The sequence below is a fragment of the Euleptes europaea genome, chromosome 5, assembly GCF_029931775.1.
Source record: "Euleptes europaea isolate rEulEur1 chromosome 5, rEulEur1.hap1, whole genome shotgun sequence".
Taxonomy (NCBI): Eukaryota; Metazoa; Chordata; class Lepidosauria; order Squamata; family Sphaerodactylidae; genus Euleptes; species Euleptes europaea.
The window spans coordinates 21658286-21685819 of NC_079316.1; the positions used below are offsets into that span (position 1 = coordinate 21658286).

General features: G+C 45.0%; 1 protein-coding gene across 1 annotated transcript in view; it reads left to right on the forward strand.

The window, feature by feature from the left end:
* WDR49 (WD repeat domain 49) overlaps positions 1-27534 on the forward strand; it is a 112840-nt gene that overhangs the window by 72651 nt on the left and 12655 nt on the right. Inside the window, exons 10-15 of the mRNA XM_056850068.1 lie at positions 6379-6509; positions 8461-8559; positions 15492-15638; positions 19344-19531; positions 20896-21096; positions 23055-23245. Of these exons, the coding sequence (XP_056706046.1) occupies positions 6379-6509; positions 8461-8559; positions 15492-15638; positions 19344-19531; positions 20896-21096; positions 23055-23245 (957 nt within the window). The remainder of the gene's footprint in view (positions 1-6378; positions 6510-8460; positions 8560-15491; positions 15639-19343; positions 19532-20895; positions 21097-23054; positions 23246-27534) is intronic.

Sequence of the window (27534 nt, forward strand, 5' to 3'; positions counted from 1 at the left end):
GTATTCCCTATTACTATGTATGGGTGTGAAAGCTGGACAATGAAGAAAGCTGACAGGAAGAGACTCCTTTGAAATGTGGTGTTGGAGGAGAGTGTTATGGATTCCGTGGACTGCCAAAAAAACAAATCAGTGGGTTATAGATCAAATCAAGCCTGAACTGACCCTAGAAGCTAAAACGACTAAACTGAGGCTATAGTTCTTGTAGGTTATCCGGGTTGTGTAACCGTGGTCTTGGAATTTTCTTTCCTGACGTTTCGCCAGCAACTGTGGCAGGCATCTTCAGAGTAGTAACACTGAAGGACAGTGTCTCTCAGTGTCAAGGGTGTAGGAAGAGTAATATATAGTCAGAAAGGGTTGGGTTTGAGCTGAGTATTGTCCTGCAAAAGTATTGTCCTGTAAGTATCAAGATAATGTGCTAATGAGGGTATGGTATGTTAATATGGAACCATTGTATCCTGAAGTGATCTGTTAATGTGTGTAATCCAAAGCTAATCTGTATGGCTATTGTTGAATGTTGTCTTTGTCTGGAGGTTTTTCAGGGCAGGAAGCCAAGCCTTATTCATTCTTAAACTCTCCTCTTTTCTGTTAAAGTTGTGCTGATGTTTATGAATTTCAATGGCTTCTCTGTGCAATCTGACAAAATAGTTGGTAGAATTGTCCAGTCTTTCAGTGTCTTGGAATAAGACCCTGTGTCCTGTTTGTGTCAGTCCATGTTCAGCCACTGCTGATTTCTCAGGTTGGCCAAGTCTGCAGTATCTTTCATGTTCTTTTATCCTTGTTTGTATGCTGCGTTTTGTGGTCCCGATGTAAACTTCTCCACAGCTGCAAGGTATACGATATACTCCTGCAGAGGTGAGGGGGTCTCTTTTGTCTTTTGCTGATCGTAGCATTTGTTGTATTTTCTTGGTCCAAGACCACGGTTACACAACCCGGATAACCTACAAGAACCAATGAACTCTGACCGTGAAAGCCTTCGACAATATTTTGAGGCTATAGTATTTTGGTCACATTATGAGAAGGCAAGAGTCACTAGAAAAGACAGTAATGCTAGGAAAAGTTGAGGGCAGCAGGAAAAGAGGAAGACCCAACAAGAGATGGATTGACTCAATAAAGGAAGCCACAGCCCTCAGTTTGCAAGACCTGAGCAAGGCTGTCAAAGATAGGACATTTTGGAGGACTTTGGGCGAAAACGCATGGTCGCTTTAGCCTCCTTTATTCCCTGTTTCAGCCAGGATTCAGCCAGGATCGAATGCATGCGTTTCGCCGAATGTGCATTCGATCCTTGCTGAATCCTGGCTGAAACAGGGAATAAAGGAGGCGAAAGCGACCATGCGTTTTAGACCTTTGATTCATAGGGTCGCCATGAGTCGGAAGCGACTTGTCAGCACTTAACACACACACACACACAGTCATCACATGATGAACACAGCTATGGGTACTGGCTCATAATCAGAGCAAAATAAGACACTATTAAGATATTAAGGAAACTATTTTAGAAACACAACTGCTTCCTGAGTCTATATGTTTTCGTAAGGTGAAAATCAACTTCATCAGATATATGAGGGAGACCGCAAAGGTATGAGGAATAAAGTCCTGGTAAGGAACTAGATTTCTTGGCAGGCCATTTTGTGAATAGAATTGGGTTTGGAAAGGTTCCAACACATAGTTAAATTGTGGCACTCCCTGCCACAGGATGTGGTGATGGCTGCCAACTTGGAAGGCTTTAAGAAGGGAGTGGACATGTTCATGGAGGAGAGGGCTATCCATGGCTACTAGTCAAAATGACTACTGGTCATGATGCATACCTATTCTCTCCAGGATCAGAGGAGCATGCCTATTATATTAGGTGCTTTGGAACACAGGGAGGATAATGCTGCTGTAGTCGTCTTGTTTGTGAGCTTCCTGGAAGCACCTGGTTGGCCACTGTGTGAACAGACGGTTAGACTTGATGGACTTCGGTCTGATCCAGCATGCCTTTTCTTATGTTCTTATGACTCCCAGTCCCCAAACTGGCTTACTGGCAAGTCCTGCTGCCATGCTATCTCCTTCTGACATCTCTGGGTTAACAACCAGAGGGCCAATGGTGCAGCTTGTGGCTTGTGCCAAGTATATGGCATGCTGTAAGACTGCTCAGTAATAACAATAATTTTAACGTGCACAGAACATTATAGGCAGTGGTTTGCCAGTTTGCTCTGCAAAGTAAAAAGCCTTCTTCTGTCTTAAGGTGCATTCCAATTTAATTGTCTCTTCTACCAACAGAAGAGCCACAAACCGGAGGACGGCTCCTTAGGTTGGATGAGTGTCCTCCAGCCACACTTGAAAAATTTTTGTATTAGCAATAAATCAGGGTTAAATAGTGACCACAACAGCATCAAAATTAATGTTTCCTTTTGTCAGGCCCTTTCTGCCTGATTTTGCCCAGCTGCTACCACTGATTCTTTCTCTTTTATATACGAGCAAATTTTATTGGCACAGGAAATAGAAAATCAATGTAAACACATGAAATATGCTTGTGCTGGATACTACACAAAGCCTGCTTTAGCCCGGATAAGTATTGCGGTTTGTAAACTATAGATTAGATTGGATTAAAGGACTTCAACCTTTCTTTGGAAATCTCTGTTCTCTCAGCAGGCTGATAAAAATTCTTCTTTTCAGAGTAAGGTTCTTTTCCTACAAGTTTTATTTTTTCCAGAAATACATATTTGGGGCTCATTTCGGATGTAATGGAGTTAGGACAAAGGGAAAGAAAAGTACATACAGATTTTACAGGAAAGACCTGTGGTTAGTGTTCAGGGTTGCCAGGTCCCTCCTCACCACAGGCGGGAGGTTCTTGGGGCAGAGTCTGAGGAGGGCGGGGTTTGGCAGGGGAGGGCGATAGGGAGGGCAATAGAGTCCAGTTGCCACTTTCTCCAGGTGAGCTGATCTCTGGAGATCAGTTGTAATAGCAGGAGATCTCCTGCTAGTACCTGGAGGTTGGCAACCCTATTAGTTTTACCAACAATGAGTTGGGAAAGTCCTAGAGATTTGAGGGCAGAACCTAGGCAGAACCTGGGGAGAGTGAGATTTCAGGAGGGGGGGTTTCAAGAGGGGGGGGGACTCAGCAAACAACCTCCAAGATTCCTGGCCCATCAGGCCTGGAGGAAAATTCCTTCCTGACCCCAAAGTGGAGATCGGCATTACCCTGGGAATGTAAGAAAGGACTACGAGAGCCGAGCACGGACTCATCCTTTCCTACCCTCCCTCTCATGATCTGCCTATGTTCACAGAATGGTCAGGTCTATCCTCTGCTTAAAAACCTCCAAAGAAGGAGAAGCCACCACCTCACAAGAAGGCCTGTTCCACCGAGGAACTGCTCTGTCATAAAGTTCTTCTTAATGTTTAGCCGAAATCTCTTTTGATTCAATTTCAACCCGTTGGTGCTGGCCCAACCTTCTCATCTGCAGTTTCATCTTTCTTCCCAATATCTTTCTTCCAAAGAGGGATGGAGGTGCATGATCTATGACTTGTCTTTTTGAGCCCTTTAGGCCTGGGTTATTCTTAAGCCTGCCCCTTTCTTTCAGCTCAACTCCCTCACAGGGTTGTTGTGAGGTCAAAAGAAGAGCAAGAGACCATGTAAACTGCCCTGCGGAGGAAGTGTGGCATAGAAACATGAGAAATACAATAACAGAGATCCAGTAGGGGTAAAGAAGGTCTTTAAGCAGCTGCTAGCGATTACAGATAGTTCATTAAGTAAGTGATAATGTACCACTAATTGCAGCTTTCCTTTACCCTTTCTCTAGGGGACTTCCATTGAGTAAATACCACAAGAATACAGCATATGCTTAAATCCAGGGCATTTATCATCTTCATAGTTATGCCGGCAGGGTGTTTTTTTTTAACACCCCAGGTCTTTTATACCAATATATAATTCGGGCTGTTGAAGAATTCCACAATTTGTAATTTTAAAAAAAATGCAGGTTAAAAAAACCACCTACACAACTCATCCTAACACCACTGAGAGGAGAGGAGTGTGTAATTATCCCCCTCATCTTCTAGGATGGTAGGAAACAATGTGCATTGCAAAGGAGACAGTTGCCATTATGTTTTGGCAGCAAAGAAGTACAGTGGAACAATGGGTGATGAAAAAGCACCTGAATGATACTTGCAATACAGTCTGTGTATAAAAAAAAAACCCAATAAAGAGAGTAAAAAAGAAAAGAAGAAGACTGAACCTTAAAGTGTTTCCCGTTGTGTTGCAACAATGCTTTTTGACTAGAAGGGCCGTGTGGCTCAATGGCAGAGCACATGTTCTGCATATAGAAGAGTAAAGTTCAACCTTGAGCATCTCCATCAGGGTTGCCAACCTCCAGGTGGTGGCTGGAGATCACTCGCTATTACATCTGATTTCCATTCACCTGGAGAAAATGGCTGCTTTGCAAGGTGGACTCTATGGCGTTATACCCCTTTGAAGTCCCTTCCCTCCCCTAACCCCGCCCTCCTCAGACTCTACCCCCAAAATCTCCAGGTATTTCCCAGCCTGGAGGAAAGCACTGCTACTAGTGGAACAGATCCGAGGGAACTCACCCCAAGTGGTGAAAATTATTCCTTTTTTGGCCATCGGGTAGATTTCCTTGCATGGGGTTCCACACATGTTGCATTGTTTGGACAAGGAGACTACATCTGTACGTTTGCCTAGCCAGAAAGGTCCGGAGGATGGACTTGGCTGGGAATAACAGATGGGACTAGGCATGCGCTGCATGTAGAACAGAAATGGGTGTAGAATTTGGCAAATCCCAACTGTTATATTTTCTTTTCTTATTTTAAGCAACAACATGGTCTACCTCCTTCCTCGCTTGCTCCTCACACCCAGGCATGAGGTTCTTGATTATTCTGTGTTTGTAGCATTGGGAAGATCTACAAGATCTCTCTATAAGAGGCTCACATGCGCGTTATGTGCACTGGCCAAGAGTGAAGGGCTGAATAAATAGCATGCTCTAGGGCAGTCTTCTCCCCCAATGAGCACATGTGGAGCTTTGCACTGAACCGATGGATCATGCCACAAAGTTTCTGCCCAGATGACTGTGAGGATATGGTTGAAAGTGAGGGACAATGCTTGTTAAGATCTCAACGGCAAGGGTTAAAGAGTGGGCCATGGCTCAGCGGTAGCACATCTGCTTAGCATGCAGAAGGTCCCAGGTTCAATCCCTATCCCCTCCAGTTAAAGGGATTAACTAATAGGTTATGGAAAAGACTGAGATCCTAGTGAGCGGCTGCCAGTCAGAGTAGGCAATATTGATCTATGCATTACTCATCTTGATAGGCCAATGATCTGTCTTGGTATAAGGCATCTTCATGTGTTCATGGAGTTGACGACTGAATACTCAGTGTGTACAGAAGCTGCAGAAGTTAGGGTGTTAGACCTGGGGTCAAAGCAACACACTGTGCGAGCATCCCGGTCTAACCTTACAGGGTTGTCGTGAGAAAAAAGATTTTCTCGTGTTACCCTCAGCATCTTGGAGAAAAGGTGGCATGTACAAATAACAAACCAATGCTCATGGGGTGGGGCCTGGAGTGCTCTCTCCCCTTTCCTTATGGTTAGGCAAATTTGCTCAGTTACCATAATATATACAGGCCACAGGATTCCGCTTTCCTTGGTGCTGAGTTCTGATGGAATTCTGGTGCTGAAGACGGCAGGAGATGCTGTATTAATGTGCATGTGCGATACAGAAGGACAGCTTCTTACATCCTTAGAGCGTGCTAACCTAGGAGCGTGAGAAGTAGACAGAGTTATTTTCTCCAAGCATGACTTTTGGCTTGTGAACTGCAGGTCCCGTGCCAGCCTTGCCAAAGCTGCCACCTGTGGAATGGTGCATAGATGGACAAATATGCACATATGCACCTATTCTTCCTTCCAAACAAACATGTACCTGTGTTTTAATCCTATTTCTACTGGTCAGCTGATAAGCTCGATCTAGACAAATCCCATTGCCTCTGCACTTTCAAACTTTTCCCTCAACACTCTTGAGGACTAGGGTTGCCAACCTCCAGGTGGTGGCTGGAGATCTCCTGCTATTACAGCTGATCTCCAGGCGACAGAGATCAGTTCCCCTGGAGAAAATGGCCGCTTTGGCCATTGGACCCTCCCCAAACCCCACCTTCCTCAGGCTCCACCCCAAAAACCTGCTGCCAGTGGCGAAGAGGAAATTGGCAACCCTATTGAGGACTCACTTTTATTCAATTGCATTTTAAAGATTCCCAGGAGTACATCTTGGCTTCTGGATAGCTGAACTTGAGATATAGGAAATATATAGGCCTCTGGCTATGATATTCTCATTTGGGAAGAGGGGTCAGAAGTGACAGAGGATTACTGTTTTGTTTGCGCTTGTTTCTCTTTCTTAGGATGATTACTGTCTTCCACCTGAGCAGTTTGACCCAGAGTCTTGTTCAGCCCTCGGAATGGAAAGGAGGAGCTCAGCACCTGGATGACATCTTATGTGCGGTGTTTTTACCTCCACAAACTCTAGTTACAGGTAGTGGGACGTTTATTGCCTAATACATCATCCTGAGACTGGAACCAGGGCCCTCATCATCTATATGCACTGCTGGGTCTCCTGCTGCCCGGGCAGGTTTAGCTAATATACTCTTGGCAGAGCTGATTACTTACCAGACGTGAACAAATTAGGGCTTCCTAAGGAGACAAAGAAACATCCTGGTAGGAATGAGAGTTGTAAAATAATGGGCTTGATCTTCCCGCTCTCGAGCATGGGGGCGGAATGCTTGGGGTTGCCAACTCCGGTTTGGGAAATTCCTGGAGATTTGGGGGTGGAGCATGGGGAGGGTGGGGTGGGACCTCAGCAGGGTATAATGCCATAAAATCCACCCTCCAAGACTGCCATTTTCTTCAGGGGAACATCTCTGTAGTCTGGAGATCAGTGATAATTCCAGGAGATTTCCTGGTTCCACATGGAGGTTGGCAACCCTAGAAGCACTTCACTTAAAGTAGGGATAGGGAAAGTCCAAGAAAGCCAATGTTTCTTCTTAGAGGTAATAACAAGGTTAGCGTCAAGGGTTAGCATGGTGCCATGGTTTGGAAGAGGGTCCATTGCTAATCAGAAACCTTTGGCCCATGCAATTCCATAAGAAATGAGAGATCTCCATTTCATGCTGGAAGAGCTGTTGTTGTTGGGTTTTTTTTTTAAATATGCCAACTTTCTCTACCACTTAAGGAAGAATCAAACTAGCTCACAATCACCTTCCCTTCCCCTCCTCACAACAGACACCCTGTGAGGTAGGTGAGGCTGAGAGAGCTCTATGAGAGCTGTGACTAGCCCAAGGTCACCCAGCTGGCTTCATGTGTAGGAGTGGGGAAACCAACCCGGTTCACCAGATTAGAGTCCGCTGCTCATGTAAAGGAGTGGGAAATCAAAACTGGCAGAGACACCTGGAGGAAGCCTACACTGAATTTAAACCCTAGGTGTGGGTGCACAGGTTGCATCTTACAGCTGCATCTCTTCAACTGTATGAAACGGACATACTTGGCTACTTAAAATTTATGTAGTCCCAAACCCCCTAGCTGGCAAATTCAGGTAATGCTCTGCCCTAAGATAGACTCCGTGAGAGGACATCCCACTTGCACATAATTTTCTCTTGCTTATTAACCTACTGGCAGCTTCAGAATGTACTCTGGAAAGCCAATGAGGTCTGAGATTAGTTTTGAAAGTGAAAAACTGAATGAATGTGTCCTACCGCGTGAGAGGCACGGCACGTTCTGTTTAAGCTACGGAGTCAATTAACCTGTTTCCATTGCAGAACCTGTTTGTGAATTAACAGGAAGTTGGTTGATATTCAGTGGCAGGACCTGTATTTGCTGCATAGAGGGAATGGGATTCTGGGAAAGCAGGTGGACATGAAGCATGGTGATGTGAGGGGGGTGACCATTTAAGGGAAACTCTGCTGAAATTAGCCCTATGTATCGGAAGTCCAATTTGGAAACAGAAACCATGGAGGGAATAAGTCTGGCTGACTCTCTGATGTGCGACCTCAGTTCTCTTCTAATTTATAAGTAGGGTTGCCAGCTCCAGGTTGGGAAATACCTGGAAATTTTGGGGGTGGAGCATGAGGAGGGCAGGGTTTGGGAAGGGGAAGGACTTCAATGCCATAAAGTCCAATTGCCAAAGCGGCCATTTTCTCCAGGTGAACTGATCTCTATTGGCTGGAGATCAGTTGTAATAGCAGGACATATCCTTCAAGTACCTGGAGGTTGGCAACCCTATTTATAGGATAGATTTTTGTTTCATTTGATGTAGGTTTGTACAGCAGCTCAAGCAGCACTAATTTGTATTCCTCTGTGGAGCTAGCAGAAGGCGTTTCGACAACATCTTCCTCCCTTGAAAAGAAAAGAAAAAAGAAAATATGTAATGCAAAGTCAAATGTTTGCACACAGCCCTCCTCAGCAGCATGTTAACATTTTGTCTCATGCAGGTAGTTCTGGTGGCGAAATCGTTGTATGGAATAACAGTACAGAAAATGCCTACATTAAACTGAACCTGAATCCAGGAAAAGCCCAAACGTCCCACTCAGGTAAGTGCCAATCATCATGAGATGTGTGCTGGAGAGTGGCAGACTCCCTTGCTCTGTGGAAAAGCGGGAAAAACACCTGGACTCAGGAGGATAATGAGGATTTTTCCTTAGCGTAGGAAAGGGTTCTGCCCAAATAAAAAGGCAACAGTAACCTTAAATGGGGATTGGCAGGTGAAAGGATAGGGTTGCCAACCTTCACCTGGTGGCTGGAGATCTCCCGCTATTACAACTGATCTCTAGGCGACAGAGATCAGTTCCCCAGGAGAAAATGGTGGCTTTGGCAATTGGACTCTATGGCATTGAAGTCCCTCCCCTTCCCAAACCCCACCCTCCTCTGGCTCCACCCCCCAAAATCTCCAGGTTTTTCCCAACCTGGAGCTGGCAACCCGTGGCCTGGTATTCTCCTGGAATCACAACTGGTCTGAAGACTACAAAGATCAGTTCCTATGTGGGAAATGGCAGCTTTGGAGGGTGAACTCCCCACTGACCTCTCTCCATACTGCTCTCTCTACAGGCACTGCCCCCAAATCCCCAGGAATTTCCTAAGGTATATAAAAAAAAACCACACCCTAGATTCTGGTAAGTAGAAGGTTGTCAGTGGGGAAGGGGCTGCTAACAAACCTCAGGCCTCTGTCAAGGCTACGTAATGTTTGCTTATACAACTAAGCTGGTGGAGATCAGAGGTAGGGTTGCCAGGTCCCTCTTTGCCATCGGTGGGAGGTTTTTGGGGCGGAGCCTGAGGAGGGTGGAGTTTGGGGAAGGGAGGGACTATAATGCCATAGAGTCCAACTGCCAAAGCGGCCATTTTCTCCAGGGGAACTGATTTCTATCAGGTGGAGATCAGTTGTAATAGCAGGAGATCTCCAGCTAGTACCTGGAGGTTGGCCACCTTACTCAGGGCGGCTAACAACATACAATCTGTAAATGCAATAAAACCATCATAAATAAAACCATAAAACTATACAAAATTCTATAAAACATCAACAAATGAATAATGGATGGCACTCATAAATTAAAAAAGCCAGTGTGGCTTTCAAGCATCCAGGGCCCCCATATGATAGAAATTCATGATAAAATGCAGGCACTCCAGACAATTAGCTCCTACGGCCATCGGAAGTAAAAGTGGCTGCATGGTGGATGGCTGTTTGTTTTCTATCCAGAGTAGAAAAAGAAGAAGAAGAGTTGGTTTTTATATGCCGACTTTCTCTACCACTTAAGGGAGAATCAAACCGGCTTACAATCACCTTCCCTTCCCCACAACAGACACCCTGTGAGATGGGTGGGGCTGAGAGAGTGTGACTGGCCCCAGGCCTCCCAGCTGGCTGCGTGTGTAGGACTGGGGAAACAAATCCAGTTCACCAGATTAGCCTCGTGCTCATGTGGAGGTGTGGGGAATCAAACCCGGTTCTCCAGATCAGACTCCACCGCTCTAAACCACTACACCATGCTGGCTCATTCCCTCTTGCATTCTGTGGGATCAACGAGGCTACGGAAACTTTGATCTATGAAATTACTAATTATGAGTTTCCAGCTAGAGGAGCTGTTTATGCCTTTCCCTTGTCAGAGTGACAAAGGGGTGGTGGGGGTGTCGGCCTTCCTTGATAATCTTCCCTCGCTCTCAAGGCTACGGCTTCTGTTTATGGTCCTGGATGCACATCAGCATTTTAAAGAATATATTATTACCATCAGCAGGAAGCATTCCCTTAATTTTTGCCTTGTTTTGGCGCAGAGTGATAAATAATGGCAGGCAGCCCTCCTGCCACTAAGCCTCCCCTCGAGGCCGTTCATAACCTGAAAAATTTTCATTTGGTTGAGAGTCTTCACACGCTAATGGTTATCATATATTAAGCACCACGCCGGCAGGCGATTCGTAATTGTTCCCCTGTCTACAAACTGCAGCTTCCATTATGGGAGAAATACTGGAGTATATGGGGTTGGGGAGGGGAGGAAGGGTGTATTATGGCAGGGAAAGAAACGTATCTTAGTATGTTCGCATAAGGGCTTGGCAAACAGGTTTTACATTTCTGACAGAGCTGGCTTGAGGTATTCCACCAAGACAAGTTTTAAAGGGACTGTATATTTAATCTTCCAAAATCCTGCTATCAAAGATGCCTATACAACAGTTGGCAGAAATATAAGAAAAGGGGGACTTTTGATCTCTTGCTTCTGCATCAGCCAAGGAAAGGGAGATTTTTTGAGGGGAAGGAGGCAGTCACAAATTGGAGGGTGACTAATTTGCACTGGATAAATAACCCCTGGGTCTAGATGTGCTTAAAAAAGGCTTCTAATGGATATGACTGAAATGTTACACGGAGCTTTCTGAAAGCCGGAAGGCATAAAACTCAAAGTATAATGTTGCAGAGGAATGGGAAAAAAATCTCTCAGTGTCATATTGTTATCCTGCCCTTTCTCCAAGGAGCTTAGCAACGCCTTATGTGGTTCTCCACCCTCTCTATTTTCTCCTCCCGACAAGCCAGCGAGGAAGGTTTGAGAGAGAGAGAGAGAGATTGGGCTGAAATCACCCAGTGGTTATGATCTCAACTGAACCTGCAGCGTGGTGTAGTGGTTAAGAGCGGTGGTTTGGAGTGGTGGAGTCTGTTCTGGAGAACTGGGTTTGATTCCCCATTCCTCCACACGAGGCCAGCTGGGTGACCTTGGGCTAGCCACAGCTCTCTTAGTGCTCTCTCAGCCCCACCTACCTCACAGGGTATCTGTTGTGGGGAGGGGAAGGTGATTGTGAGCCGGTTTGAGTCTCCCTTAAGTGGTAGAGAAAGTCAGCATATAAAAACCAACTCTTCTTTTTCTAAATCTCCCAAACCATAGCCTGAGAAATTCACCACTACTCCACATCTCAAAATTAGAATTAAGGAATTGCAAAAAAGAAAAGAAAAGAAAAGAAAGTGCAGGAAATTAATAGCATTAGAGGACAGTTCAGGATGGTCGAGACCAGTTTTCTACCACCTATTAGCAGTGCTGCCTGTTTTTGACACCAGTCTGGGATGTTGGTTGTCGGGTGCCAAATGATCATGTTTTATTCTGATGCCTGAGCAGAGATGCTATTTTACGAATTGTACTTTAAGATTTTGTAATGGTGTCTTATCTCTAGGGATAGATTGTTTATTGAATGTTGGGAGCCGCCCCGAGCCCTGGGACCCAGGGGAGGGGAGGGGTATAAGTCTAGAATAAATCAATAAAATTAATTAATTAAAAGGTAGTGAAAAGCTGAACAATTATACCATTAAATGGTACCAAAAGAGGCAGGAAAATCAACCCATATGGAATACGGGACCAGTGAGAGTAACTATCCTACCCTTATTGCGCCCTACTTTGGATTCATTTCCTTGGTTGCTTTCAGAATTTTGAATTCAGATTTTATGCTTAAACAGATTGAGGGCATTCATCTTTTTAAATCTTTCTAAAGCTGGTCTCAGCTTCGCTCCATCTATTCATTTGCTTATAAGCAAGAAATCTCATATGGCGTCCATCTCCCTTTCTCACTGAGAATTACCACTCTGCATCATCAGAATGGTGACAGCATGTTTACTTGTGGGGCTGGTAATCCTCACTGGCAGGAGTCCAACGAACTGCCACCAACGGGAGCTCGAGGGCATGCATCTCGCAAACTGCCCCTCCCCTTCTGCATCTCAAACCTTTTTTGAAATGGAGGTTTCTGGTAGGGTTGCCAACCTCCAGGTTTGGCGATTGGACTCTATGGCATTGAAGTCCCTCCCCTCCCCAAACCCCGCCCTCCTCAGGCTCCACCCCAGAAACCTCTAGCTGGTGGCAAAGAGGGACCTTGCAACCCTAGAGCTCATGTAGCAGAAGATGGTCCTCAGTCAAACTGCAGTGAATAGAATTCAAGCATCTCCCTCTATTAAAAAAATATAAAAAAATGTTTTTTAAAAAGAAAAGAATAGCCTTTTGTTATTATTTGGAGACACGTGCATGCAAAATTCATGGATTTTTTTCTGAGAGATTCCTTCTCAGAATAGGCCTCCCACGGAATCCTAAACAAACTTGCCTACTTTTTTTAAAAAAAAGCTGAAGAGCTGGTGGTTTCATTTGTCTTCTAGCAAGGCCATGTTTCACAAGCTTTTATCCTGATTCATGAGGCATCACTCATAGAATTTATTGGTTTGACCCAAAGGCTAGAACAGAACAGAATGCCACACAAACAACTGAAACCTCATTAGATCTGAATAAATATCTAAGCAACCTGCAAATGATTAAAACCAAAAGATCCACGCCATGATTTGCTGTGTAGATTTCTCTAGAATGGCAAACATCGTCTGTCTTGGCAAGCCGCCATTAAGGCAGGATGTGCACAAATTTGGTTTGTTGTACCTCACTCCTCCCCACTCATGCAAAGCACGAGGAAGAATACCTGGTTTAAAGCTACCTCAGGTTATCGGCAGGGTTGCCTACCTCCTGGTACTAGTTGGAGATCTCCCACTATTACAACCGATCTCCAGCCAATAGAGATTAGTTCACCTGGAAAAAATGGCCACTTTGGCCATTGGACTCTATGGCATTGAAGTCCATCCCTTCCTCAAACTCCGCCCTCGTCAGGCTCAGCCCCAAAAACCTCCTGCCGGTGGCGAAGAGGGACCTGGCAACCCTAGTTATCTGTGAGGTACAAATGCCCAGGTTAACTGGAGTTTCCTTCACACAAACATGATTGTTAGGGTTGCCAGCTCTGGGTTGGGAAATACCTGGTGATTTTGGGGCGGAGTCTGAGGAACGCGGGGTTTGGAGGGGGAGGGACTTCAGTGCCATAGAGTCCAATTGCCAAAGTGGCCATTTTCTCCAGGGGAACTGATTCTATCACCTGGAGATCACTTGTAATAGCGGGACATCTCCAGCCACCACCTACAGGTGGGTAACCCTAATGATTTTTGACTAAGTTGTAACGACCTCTATAAGTCTCTTGCCTTTGAAACCCTACGGATTTGCCACAAGTCCCCTGGCACTTTACACAAACACAATCTAGATTTGGAATCCTGTTTGGGGGTTGAAGGCAGTGAAACTAATTCCAGTTAACCTGTGCTTCAGCATTCATACAGTGTCACTGTGACGGTAGTCTCTTGCAGCTAAAATCATGAGGTTTTGTGGACGAGAGCCCACTTCATCAGTATTTACATGCATGCAACTAGTGTTTGTTTTAAACCAGGATTCCTTCCTTATGATCTTCAGGAGCAGTCGGGAGAAGCGGAATGCATGCATGTGCACGGCTGAGTTAATGCATATCTTTGTTTGCTCTCCAAATGGAACTTGTGATGAGAATACTGTTGAAACCTAACTCTATATTTTTAAACATATCTTGCCTGTTTGTCTGTCATCTGTGTTGAAATAAGCACTGGTTTCATCAGAGAGCTGACGGAGGGTTGCTAGTGTTGCTAGATCCATGTTGGGAAATTCTTGGAGATTTGGGGGTGGAGCATGGAAAGGGCAGAGTTTGGAGAAGGACCTCAGTGGGGTATAACGCCATAGAGTCTGTTCTCTGAAGCAGCTACTTTCTCCTGGGCAACTGATCTCAGTGATCTGGAGATCACTTGTAATTCCAGGAGATCTCTAAGTCCCCACCTGGAGGTTGGCAATCCTACTTGATAGTGTTGCCAGGTCCCTCTTCGCCACTGGTGGGAGGTTTTTGGGTGGAGCCTGAGGAGGGCAAAGTTTGGGATGGTGAGGGACTTCAATGCCAAAGAGTCCAAATGCCAAAGCAGCCATTTTCTCCAGGTGAACTGATCTCTATCACCTGGCGATCAGTTGTAATAGCAGGAGATCGCCAGCTAGTACCTGGAGGTTGGCAACCCTACTAGCTGAAGAGGGGCTGAAGTTTGTGTTATGTATTCATCCTGCTTTTGTCAGTGGTAAACAAGTTTTTGTAGGGGAGGGGGTATATCAAAGACCTGTTTGACCAGAAATAACAGTAGGGCAGGAAATATTTACACACCAGGGGAAACAGTGCCTCTCTCAAACCAGTTTTGGCTTCCAAACTATCATCCACCAAGAGCCAAAAATCATTAATGTGTCTCTCTTTCTAATATTAGCAAGAAAATACAAGATCTTGTCTAAATCATGTTCTCCTTCACACAAGCTAATAGTCCTTTTGACGGTTGAATGCAAGCATGCCTTGATTTCTGTCACTTTTTATGTACAGTATATGAAAGGTTCTAAGATGCCAAGATGCCTTCTCTGTGAGAATGTGTACTGTATGTAGTATTCCAAAATGTGTTTCACATTGTTCCACTTTGGGAATTTTACTTGTATATGGAAACTGATGTAAAAATAGATGCCATGTATTATTTAAACCTCTAATGTAGCTTTACTTGTATTTAGATTTTTTTAAATGCCTCTTTATAATTTTTTTTCAAAGTAAGATGATTTGCGCATTAGATTGGTATATTTCCCAGAAATGCACATCTCGGGTCCACAAAAGGTTATGCTGGAATAAAAATGTGTTCGTCTTTGCGGCGTCACAAGAGTTCTGTTTGTTTCTGCAATGATTGGAATACTTTCCACTGTTTTTTGTAGATATGGTACAATAATAAGCCTCGAGCATTTCCATCTAGAACAGCATGATTCATTTTGAGTGCATAGATTTTTTTTATCTAGCTGTTGAAGGACTTAGATTTTATTTAAAAAATATGAACAAATCCTCGTGGCTGTATTTATTTACCTTTGGGGAAAAGAATGAACTGAAAAGGAAATTGCCACTGGCTCACATATGTTCCCACCCCCCCGGGGTTTTCCATTCAGCACACTAACCTCTCTGAATGGGTTTTTCAACTCAGAGGAGCACAAAAGCTTATTTGGGATTCTGGGGAGACAGCTGCTGAAAGGGAAGCTTGCGTGTCCTTATAGATTGTAGGTATTGTTGGCATCATGAAAAAGTGTTTCTTTTCCAGACTAATCACAAATTTTCTCTGTAGAGTTGCAGAAAGGGAGTTCTACTGGCCGGCTGCCCTCTAGAAGACACACGTTATCCGGGGCTCGCTACTCCATCTCTGGTGCAGAGAACTGCAGTGCTATTACCAGGCTCTTCTTTCTAGAGGCCCGGGAGAATATGTCAGTAACAGGTATGGGATAGTTTCAGGTGGGCGGCCATATTGGTCTGCAGTAGAAGAGCAAGATTAAAGACCAAAAAGATTTCCAGGATATAAGCGCCCGAGAGTAGCTGACAAAGGGAGCTTTGACTCTTGAAAGCTTACACCCTGGAAATCTTGAGGGCCTTTAAGGTGCTACTGGACATGAATCTTGCTTGGATATGGGCAACATTCTTCAGTTCCAGGGCTGCCAAGAGCCACCATGGGCCCCTGGATAAAGATTCCACCTAGCCTCCCCCCTGGTATGACCCTGTTCCAAACCATGTGTCTAATTTTGCATTTTATCTTTACACACACATACGTATGTGCACCAGTACAGAACACACTTCTTACATCTGATGAAGTGAGCTTTAGTTCTCACAAAAAACCTCCATATCACAATAAATCGTTACTAAGCAAAATAGTAAGAAATCTATTCAAATTTATTCTTGTATAAGGTTGCCAGCTCCAGGTTGGGAAATACCTGGAGATGTTGGGAGTGGAGCCTGAGGAGGGTGGGGTTTGGAGGGAGACTTCAATGCCATAGTATATTCATCTTGGAACCTTTACTAACTTGATTGTATCCAGTTGGGAACCTTTGCAAGCTAGCCCAGGAAGGGATTGGAATTTGTAACATAAGATACAAAATGGATATGAAGAGGGGAAGAATTAGAACTTGAAACAGCTGTCTTCCTCTTCCTCCCTGCCAAGGGGAGCACATCAGAATATATCCAATAGTGAAAAGTCTCTGACCTGCACCTGTAAAACAAGAAGATTTGAGAGAGAGAGAGAGAGAGAGAGAGAGTCAGACATGGGACATTCATAATCATAATTATTGCATCTCATTGTTTGCATATAGTTGATTTAAACTTGCTTTTTTGTCATGTGATACATTTTTGCATTTTATTATATTCCTTGCGCATATTGGTTTTTGTTTATGATTTTGTACTACGTACTGATACACACGGAAGTGTCACCTGGAGGTTGGCAACCCTATTGTACCTTTAGCCAGCACAGAAGCAGAGACAAATTTATTATGTAGTAGTGCTGGATGAAAAGTACTGAGATCACTGGGACAGATTTTGCTGACATATTTTTTTAAAAAGTATTGTCATTTGTCTTATAACATGACATGGGTGTGTGTGTGTGACGTCGGTGATGTGGCTGTTATGTCACTTCGGAGTAGCTCTAGGAATTGCCAGAAACGCTATGGTAAAGCTACACTTTCTGGTGATTCCTAGACTTACCCTACGCCACTTCTGGGTTTTCCCTGGAAGTGATGTAGCAATGTTGGCAATGTGTTCCCTCCCCTCCCACTGCCTCTCAGAGCAACAGTGGGCAGTGTGGGTTGCCATAGTGGAAGGCCTGGCAACCTTGCTCATCAAAGCCAAATTTAGGAACAGTTTATAGCCTCGCAATATCAGGGGGCTCTAAATAAGAAAAAAAAAAGAAGTTAAATTATTCCCAGCATAAACCCACAGCTGCTGGATGCCTGGGTATTATTTTTACCACACAGGGTATTTAAAACATATTGTTTAACATCCCATCATGACATAACTGGGCTGATTTAATATGACTGTACTGGATCCATCCATGTTGGGTAGGGTTGCCAGGTCCCTCTTTGCTACCGGCAGGAGATTTTTGAGGTGGAGCCTGAGGAGGGTGGGGTTTGGGGAGGGGAGGGACTTCAATGCCGTAGAGTCCAAAGGCCAAAGCGGTCATTTTCTCCAGGGGAACTGATCTCTATCGGCAGGGGATCAGTTCTAGTAGCAGGAGAGCTCCAGCTAGTTCCTGGAGGTTGGCAGCCCTAGTGTTGGGAGACCCAAAGATTCTGCTCTGGCAGTGAAATGGACAAATTCGAGGTAGCTCCTCCTTCCAGCAGCCTTGATTTCAGCCCAGAACTATCTCCATATGGATTTCCCTTACCCATAGCCATGCCTCCAAAGCAGGATGCCTCCCGCCACTGTAGGCCTCCTTTGGCCAGATCTTCTATGCAGTTCTACTATGAACAAAGAGCACTTTCGCACACCTGAAGTCTCCAAGGTTAGATTTTGGCTGGGGCTAAGGAAGCCCTGCCATTGCCTACTAAGTAGGGTTGCCAACTTCCAGGTACTGGCTGGAGATCTCCTGCTATTACAGCTGATCTCCAGCTGATAGAGATCAGTTCCCCTGGAGAAAATGGCCGCTTTGTCAATTGGACTTGAAGTCCCTCCCCAAACCCCGCCCTCCTTAGGCTCTGCCCCAAAAACCTACCTCCAGTGGTGAAGAGAGACCTGGCAACCCTACTACTAAGTATGCACTGGTGTCTTGGCTTGAGATCACAGTGGCACAGAAATAAGTTTGTACATGTGTATGCCTTGGCGTCGATTGTCAACAGGTGTGGATATGGGTATGACTGGCGTGCTGTAGGGAACCTCCACATAATGGGCAAACAAAGGCCAAGGTGAAAGAAGTGCGCCTGAGCTTCTGCACTTTGCTTTCCATGTGAGAATAGCTGGCATCTTTTCCGACAGAAAAAAAAAAGGAATGTTTAGAGGCATTTAAAATGTGTGGCCTGTAGTGAATGGGAGCCTCTTCTTGTTTTGGGCAGGATTGAGTTGACTGTGTTCGATATTGACAGCAAATTCCAATAACCCAGATGAGCAAGACTGTAGCAGAAGGCTGCTTACATGCAGAGAGTGAAACAAAGTATTGATTTATATCCCGGGCAAGTCAGCAAGGGCACTGCAGGATGTTAAGTCAGTACAGAATTTGGTTCCGTTGGGGAGTTTCACAGCCAATAATCATGAGTGCGTAAAATAATTTCTCAGCTGCTTTTCCCAGATGTTTTTCTGAATTGAATTATTGTTTCCCACCCCCCAAGGCAAATTGCAATCTTTCTGCAAATTTATCTGCTCAGATTTGGGAAATCTGTTGCCTTAAAGGGTTTCTTGAGGGTTCTTTGTGGTCTGTAAAGTACATAAAATTGACAAGCAGATGTTGGGTTTGCCAAGCATTTGCATAATGACTTACAGTCTCATAAATTCCCAGGTTCCCCTCGACCATTTTGTTATTGCTAGAACTTTGGTAAGTTTGGTGACTCCATGGCTTGAACCATATTTCACCCTATTGGAAAGGTGCAGTATGGACGCTAAAGTTAAATAAACAAATGTTCAATCTAATGGGTTCACGCACAGTAGAAAGTAACTTCTGATTATGTAAGAACCATTGTATTTAGCAAGATGAGCTAAGGAAAGAGCACAGATTGTACCCCTCTCGTGTAGGACATGCCACAAATCTCAAAATTAAGGTTGCATGGATCCGATAAACGGATTAGGTGAAGGATCTCTACCTTAGACCTTGGACAGCCATTGCCAGTCAGAGTAGACAACACTGACCTTGCTAGACCAATGATTGTCTGACTCAGTTAAGGCAGCTTCATATGTCTTCATGCCTTTAGAATTAAGGGAGAGGAAGGGAATTATAAATGATTGCCAATCTATGCTAACTGGACAGCAATTGACCAGTAGACCCCAATAGTTTTCTCTACCTTACTTCACATCCTGTAATACAGGTGTTTGTAGCCATTTGCCTTCTGCATTGTCTTAAGGGTAGGGAGAAGTCAGAGAGTGACCTACCAATTTTAATTTGATCACAACCTCCAGTTTTAGATCAAACTTTCCTGGAAGTCCTTCTATTAATTCACCATTCTTGTTTTAGGAGGAGCAAATTTAGTATCTTGTGGAGCTGCTGGTTATGTCAGGTTTTGGAATATACAGAAAAGCCAGCTACTGGGAGAGTTTGAAGCGCATGGTGGCGTGGGATCCATTATCATGACAATTGATAAAGCAAGCCAGTACCTGATAACAGGGGATCTGGCTGGATGGGTGAAAATATGGAACATAGAGGTAAGTGAAAAGACTTGAAATGAGATAAAGCTGAGATTCAAATAATGGCCTGACAGTGGGCATTTGTTTTCATACTAGGGTTGCCATCCTGCAGATGATCAATATTTTTGGGGTGGAGCCTGAGCAACCTGAGGAGGTAGGGGTTTGGAGAGGGGAGGGGTTTCAATAAGGTAAAATGCCATAGAATCCACATTCCAAAGTGGCCATTTTTCTCCAGGTGAACTGATCTCTATCGGCTGGAGATCAGTTGTAATAGCAGGAGATCTCCAGCTAGTACCTGGAGGTTGGCCACCCTAGTCATTTAGGATAGGTTTGTCTGTGGTTATTGGTTATGAGGCCTCCTCTGAACAGTCAACCTCTAAATGACAGTTGCTGAAGGATTAAGAATGGGAGAAGGTAGTTGTCTTTGTGCCTTATTTATGGTTTCCCTGCAAGCATCTAGCTTGCCAGTGGGGGAAAAAGGGTGCTGGATTAGGGATCTTCTTGTATACCATACCCTGTGTGAGTGGGGCTGATAAACCTGAGTCTTTACCATTCACATTCTATTCCCATCTTGAGGGCAACATTTGATTAGGAAAGAGCCATGGAAGCGGCCTTGCTCTCATGGTTTGCACACATACTGCAGGCTTGTAAGATAGCACAATGGGCAACTGGAGTGTGGCTATGGATAAATGTGAAGGAGGTTATAGTGCGGTTGCCAGCTCCAGGTTGGGAAATTCATGGACCCTAGGGAGGGTGGAGTTTGAGGAGGGGAGGGACCTCAGTGGTGTATAATGCCATAGAGTCTACCCTCCAAAGCAGCCATATTCTTTAGGGGATCTGATCTCTATTGCCTGGAGATCAGTTGTAATTCTGGGAGATCTCCAACTCCCATAAAGAGGTTGGCATCCCTAGTCCTTGTTATAGTCTGTTCCCTCTGAGTGTGTCTGAACATGACTCACTAGCCCACTTTAGAATGGCAACAGCCACTCTAAAGAGAGCCAACGTGGTGTAGTGGTTAAGAGTGGAGGACTCTAATCTGGAGAAGTGGGTTTGATTCCCCACTCCTCCACATAAGTGGCAGACGCTAATCTGGTGAGTGGGTTCTAATCTGGATTCCCCACTCCTCCACATGAAGCCTGTTGGGTGACCTTAGGCCAGTCACAGTTCTCTCAGCCCCACCTACCTCTCACAGTGTCTGTTGTGGGGAGAGGAAGGGAAGGTGATTGTAAGCCGGTTTGAGTCTCCTTAAAAATGCAGAGAAAATCAGGGCATAAAAACCAACTCTTCTTCTTCAACATGGCTCCTAGACAAAAAATGGTTCCCAACCCTTGTCCTTTCCCTCTGATAACTTCAGGGCTTGTCTCTTTTGCACCATCTACCAGGACTATTGCCTTTCTTCTGGTGACAACATGGTAACAACCCAGCTGCCACCTCTGGCAAGATCATTCCAGCCCCATGAGGATGGTGTCACGTATCTGGAAACCTGCAGGCGAAACAGCTGCCTTTTCATCCTGTCATCTTCGACAGACTGCAGCATTGTTCTGAGCGACATTAATGGTGTACCTTTTGGAACATTTGGGCAGGTACAAAGGCTGATGTCATATCCTGTTTCTTTGCATTCTTCTTCTCATCATAATTTAATGGTAACCTGTTGTCATAGGCTTCCTTCAGCAATCTTTCCATAGGGGATAAGTATAAAGATAATTACAGTGACAGCGCGCCATGTCTTTTGTCCATAAGCATGTGTGTGACCCCTCACATATCCTCCCTCTGAATGTACTGCTGGAGACATTGTTTGAAATCCAAGAGGTACAAGCTTTCCTCAAAGCCCAGATAGATGACTCAAAGAAATAATATTGGGCAGACCATAGTTTGTCTAAGCAAACAGTAGAGCTGAGAGACTTGCATACCCTGAGTGTGAAATGTGTGTGTGTGGAAAGTGCTGTCAATGTGTAGCTGATGTATAGCAACCCTGTAGGGCAGTGGTGTCAAACATGCGACCCTCGGGCCAGATCCGACCCCTTGAGAGCTTTGATCCAGCCCGTGAGGCAGCCGAGGCAGCCACCCCCTCCAGTAGGGTTGCCAGGTCCTTCTTCGCCACTGGTGGGAGGTTTTGGGGGCAGAGCCTGAGCAGGGAGGGGTTTGGGGAGGGGAGGGACTTCAATGCCATAGAGTCCAACTGCCAAAGCCGCCGTTTTCCCAGGTGAACTGATCTCTATTGGCTAGAGATCAGTTGTAATAGCAGGAGATCTCCAGCTAGTACCTAGAGGTTGGCAACCCTATTTTCCAGTCCTGATCTGGGCTGGCAAGTCATGGCTCAGCCTGACCAAGTAACATTTATGTCATATCCAGCCCTCATAACAAGTGAGTTCAACACCCCTGCCATAGAGTTTTCAAGGCAAGAGACAAAAAGAAGTAATTTTGCTATTGCCTGAGTATTGTCTGAGCAAATTGTATTTGCTATTGTCTGAGTAGCATCCCTGGACTTCCGTGGTGGTCTCTCATTCAAATACTAATCAGGCCAACCCTGTTTAGCTTTTAGAGAGTACCTGTAGATACAATCAGGCTAGCCTGGGCCATCCAGGTCAGGGGAAACATAAAATATTGCTGGTCTAAAAAGATGACCTTATACACATCCTGCCTGAGTAGAGGAGGAAATTAAGAAGCCATTGATATATAATCCATATTTTTTATATATCAGGGCCCCATACTCATTAGACCAATCTGGAGTGGCTGTATTATAAGTTTGTTACCAGCCATTTTTTCCCCCAGGAGCATACTGTCTTGGCAGATTTGAAGCTTCCTCCTATGCAGAAGAAGAGAAATATGTATTCTAGCTGAACTAGAATACATATTTCTGTACTTAGTTCTGCCAGATGGGATTCATATGGTAATTGCATACTCATTCTGTCTCTGATGGTGACTCCACATTACAACCTTTTGCTTTGCACAATTGTTCCTTTTTGCATTCAGCTCCAAAAGGAATTACATTAGATAGGGTTGCCAGGTCTTCACCACTGGCAAGAGGTTTTTGGGGCAGAGCCAGAGGAGGGCAGGGTTTGGGAAGGGGAGGGACTTCAATGCCATAGAGTCCAATTGCCAAAGCAGCCATTTTCTCCAGGTGATCTGATCTCTGTCAGCTGGATATTAGTTGTAATAGCAGGAGATCTCCAGCTAGTACCTGGAGGGACACTGTCTCTTTAGCCAAGAGGCTGTAAGCAGCTAGATGCACCTGATATTATTGCACAGTCTGACTTTCAGTTGAAATTTTAAACAATGCAAAATAAGGATGGGTCCAAAAGACCTTATTTCGATGTGATACTTCTTCAGTTGCGTTAATACTGGTCAAAACGGACTGTTACAGCATTAAACACATCAGTATTTATCCAAGTTCCTTCTCCAGTCAAATTTACTTCAACGGACTGTGGTATCTTGTATAACCCAGAGGGACACTCTGATCACCTTCCGACTAGGCTAGGTAGTCCTCCAAAAGGGTACATGATGCTGCAACATATAGGCTTTATACTCTGTTCCTTTTAAGGAAGGGCACTGGAGGATTGGAAATTATGTCCCATCCTTCCCCAGAGGTGAAAACAAGGACCAGACAGAAGAAGGGAATGACGTTAAAGAGAACAGCTCTGACCCTGTACCTTTTGTGGAGGAACAGTCACCTCCTAATCTAGTGGAACAGGACGTACCTTTTATAGAGGATAAAGAAGACTTAGCATATACGTAAGTAATTTCTCTAAAAGATGATTTACTGTGACACATTTTGAGAGAGTAGGCCATTAAGAATGAGCCACAGTAGTGTTATTATCTTTAGTTTTCTCTCTGGAGATAATATTTTAAATTCCATCCATCTTTAGGGTTGCCAACAACCTGGAGGGGAAAAAAATTCTTGCCCTTTTAACAGGGGCTTAATGGGATGTTATTTTATCAGGTGATGTTATTTACCTTAATGCCATGAAAAGCTTCAGCTGCCCCTTTTCACACATTAAGTCTCGGTTAAATGGGTGAGATATCTTTTTTCTCCTGGTTGTTGGCAACCCTGCCTTCCAAGAAACAGGGTGTGGTTCTCCCCTTCTCCAGTTTCATTCTCACAGCAACCAGATGAGGTAGCCTAGGCTGAGAGTGAACAACTGACATAATCACCTCACACATTTCATGGCAGAATGTGAGGAACCCTGGTATGTCCATTTCTAGTCCAAATCTTGAATCACAGTAGCATACTGGCTTTTTAAAAAGTGGGACTGACAAAGAAATTCCTTTCTTGTCATGATGAAAATGCTGGCACCATTTTAAAGGTCCTAAATCGGAAAGATGAAGGTAGAGAAAAAGATGGTGGAAGATTTGGCATGGTAGTGCTGTGCTTGTCAAAGGAAGTGGTTCTCTCTTCTCTCAGCAGATGTTTAGCTGATAGCTCCAGATATTTCCATGATGGACACTAAGGGCTACTGGATACTCTCCACATGCTCAGATTATTTGTTTGTTTATTTACTTCATTTGGTAGCGGAAAGTGCTGTCCACTTGCAGCTGATTTATGGCAACCCCACAGTGTTTTCAAGGCAAGAGCCAAACAGAGGTGGTTTGCCAATGCCTGCCTCTGTGTAACAACCCTGGACTTCCTTGGCAGTCTCCCATCCAAATATTAACCAGGGCCAACCCTGCTTTGCTTGCAAGATCTGATGAGATCACACTAGGATGGGCCATCCAGGTCAGGGATTACTTCATTTATACCCTGCCTTCCCTACTGGGGACTCAAAGCAGTTTACCTCATTCTCCTCTCTTCCATTTTAATATTCACAACAACCCTGTGTGGTAGACTAGTATGTGTGTTTAGTGTGTGTCACTGGCCCAGGGTCACCCAAGAAGGTTCCATGGCAAAGTAAGGACCCAGATCCCAGTTCAACATTCTAACTGGAGAGCCAGTGTGGTGTAGTGGTTAAGAGTGGTGATTTGGAGTGGTGGACTCTGATCCGGAGAATCAGGTTTGATTCCCCACTCCTCCACATGAGCGACGGATGCTAATCTGGTGAACTGGATTTATTTCCCCACTCCTACACATGAAGCCAGCTGGGTGACCCTGGGCTAATCACAGTTCTCTCTGAACTCTCTCAGCCCCACCTACCTCACAGGGTGTCTGTTGTGGGGAGGGGAAAGGAAGGTGATTGTAATCTCATTTGATTCTTCCTTAAGTGGTAGAGAAAGTCGGCATATAAAAACCAATTCCTCCTCCTCCTCTTCTTCTTCTCCTTCTCACAGAGAAACATGAAAATGCCAATGCAGGAGGCAGAAATTTTGTAGCTGGGTGGCTAGCAGCAACTTTGCTTTGGGGGGTGCTAATGCATGCTGTTTGCTTATGGATAAACTGATGCTGCCCAGATGCTTTGCCATGCTCGGTTTGTCAATAAATAGACCGTAGAAGAGCACTGTAAGTCTCTAGTCATCTTTCCCCATAAGGAAATCATCCTTTAAAAGAAAAGTTGCACTTGAAGCTTCCCTACCTCCTAGGGAAGAATGAGAAACATTACATGCCAGGCATCTTTCACCCCATTTGAGTAACACAGATGAATGGGCTGTCTTGTAAAAAAATTGGCCCCTGCACTTTGCTTGATGTGCATCATCTCAGTCCATCAAAAGTTAGCCGATGAATCTTTCTTCACTGCTTGTCTTCATGCCCATTAAGCTCACCTCCTAAATTTCTGTACAGCAGATTGCTGTGCAAAACAACGAAGGGACAAACTAAACGATGCCCCGTCCCTGAGTCCACAATGGGGACACGGCACCATTTTAGAGCTTCGTTTGTAACTTGTCAAAATGCTGCTGGTAGCTGATGCTGTCAGGAGGCTACAGTGCCAGGCGATGAGGGGCTTCGGAGAGGAGATTAAGCCCCTGGCCCTTGGTGTTTTGAAAAAGGTAAAAACCAGACTCTAAAATCATTCTATGTCCCTGTGGTGAACTTGGGGACAAGGTAGGGTCTAGTTGGGTCCTCAGATAAAAAATATGGGAACCCTACTTTAGGCTGCATCATCCTGAATAGCCCCAATGAGCTTGTCAGAGCTGAGGAGCTAAGCAGAGTTGGCCACCGTTAGTACTTGAATGGGAGACCACCAAGGAGGTCCGGGGGTACTGTGCAGAGGAAGGCAATGGCAAACCACCTTCTCTTGCATTGAAAATCCCATGAGTGGTTGCCATAAGTTGGATGTGACTTGGATGTGACTTGACAGCACTTTATTATTATTACTTATTATTACTTTTAGCTAACCTATCCCGTTGGCGGAGGACAGCCGGGTTCCTTAACTCTGTGCATCCCCCTTTCTTTGTCCCCACCAAGTCACAGCTGACTTATGGCAACCCCATAGGGTTTTCAAGGCAAGAACCGTTCAGAGGTGGTTTGCCATTGCCTGCCTCCATGTCATGAACTTGGTATTAATTGGGGGTCTCCCATCCAAAAACTTGCCAGGGTCAAGGCTGAGAGTGTCTAACCAGCTCAGGGTCACCCAGGGAGTTTCCATGGCAGAGTTGGGAATTGAACCTGGGTTTCCCAGATCCTAGTCTGGCACTTTAACCACTAGACCATGCTGGCTTTATTGGCTTGGTGCACATGGAGACAATGCATGGATGGAGGTGGGTAACAGGGATAACATTTCTGCCCCCCTCCTTGTTTTTATAGCCCATAGTTTCTAGCTGTGTTGAAAGAGGCTGTAAGTTCTTTAGCAATACAACTGAAAGCTACAGGGCTGCTCATAACACGGCAGTATGATATAAATACATTTTATTACAAATTGTTCTAATTTCGCACTTCTGACACTGAGAAGTTAGAGGTGCGAAGCTGATTCTGAGTGAGCTCATATACTGCAAAATGCATAAATCTTGCATGAGTCTCTGTAATGTATATGATCCCAAGCATAAAAACAGTAAAATTAAACTCCGGCTAAGTGCTTCCTCAGTTTTAAATAACTTCCTTGATGTAACATAATGAAGCTTTTGTATTATTAAACATTTTTAATAACCTTGGGCAAAAGAATGTAACCTTCACACGCTGACATAATGCTCATGAGGATAATCCTGATGACCCATCTGCCGTGAGCGTGGTGCTACTGGGCAGAACAAATATCTAGCTCAATCCGCAATGCAGGGTTGGTACGGCGGGCCAGTAAGATGGCCAGTTTCAGGAGCAGCGTTTGCTCTGATTAGTGCCACGCCCTGTCTTCCAGGATCATAGGGTCTGCTGACAGATATATGGGATTCTTCAGAAATAATGGATTAGAGAACCGCTGGTGAGTTTTTGCAGCAAATCCTAGAATGTGAGGAAGCTACTGTCAGGGCTCAGAGGGGTTGTGGGTGGCTATACCCAAATCTTGACCTCTGGAGTATGTTCTCCAAAGGATTGCAAACTCTGGCATGGGACGTTCTGGAGATTGGGGTGGTGGTGCACACCTAGTTGGCCACTGTGTGAACGGACTGCTGGACTGGATGGGCCTTGATCTGATCCAGCATGGCTTTTCTTATGTTATTATGAAGCTGCCTGATACTGAATCAGACCCTTCATTCACCATAGTCAGTACTGTCTACTCAAACTGGCAGCAGATGTCCAAGGTCAGAGGTCTTTCACATCACCAACTACCTAATCCTTTTAACCAGAGATGTCAGGGATTAAATTTGGGACCTCCTCCATGCCAAGAAGATACTCTAGTACTGAGCAACCATCCCTCCCCTGGGGAGGGCAGTTTGGGGAGGGAAGGGAACTCAGCAGGGCTGTGATGCCATAGAGTCCACCCTCGGAAACTGCCGTTTCCTCCAGGGGAACGGATCTCTGTAGTCTGGAAATCAGTGGTAATTAAGGGAGAACTCCAAGCCCCACCTGAACCTAATTCTTCAGGTTGGGATACTCTAGTACTGAGCAACCATCCCTCCTCTAGGGAGGGCAGTTTGGGGAGGGAAGGGAACTCAGCAGGGCTGTGAAGCCATAGAGTCCACCCTTGGAAACTGCCGTTTCCTCCAGGGGAACGGATCTCTGT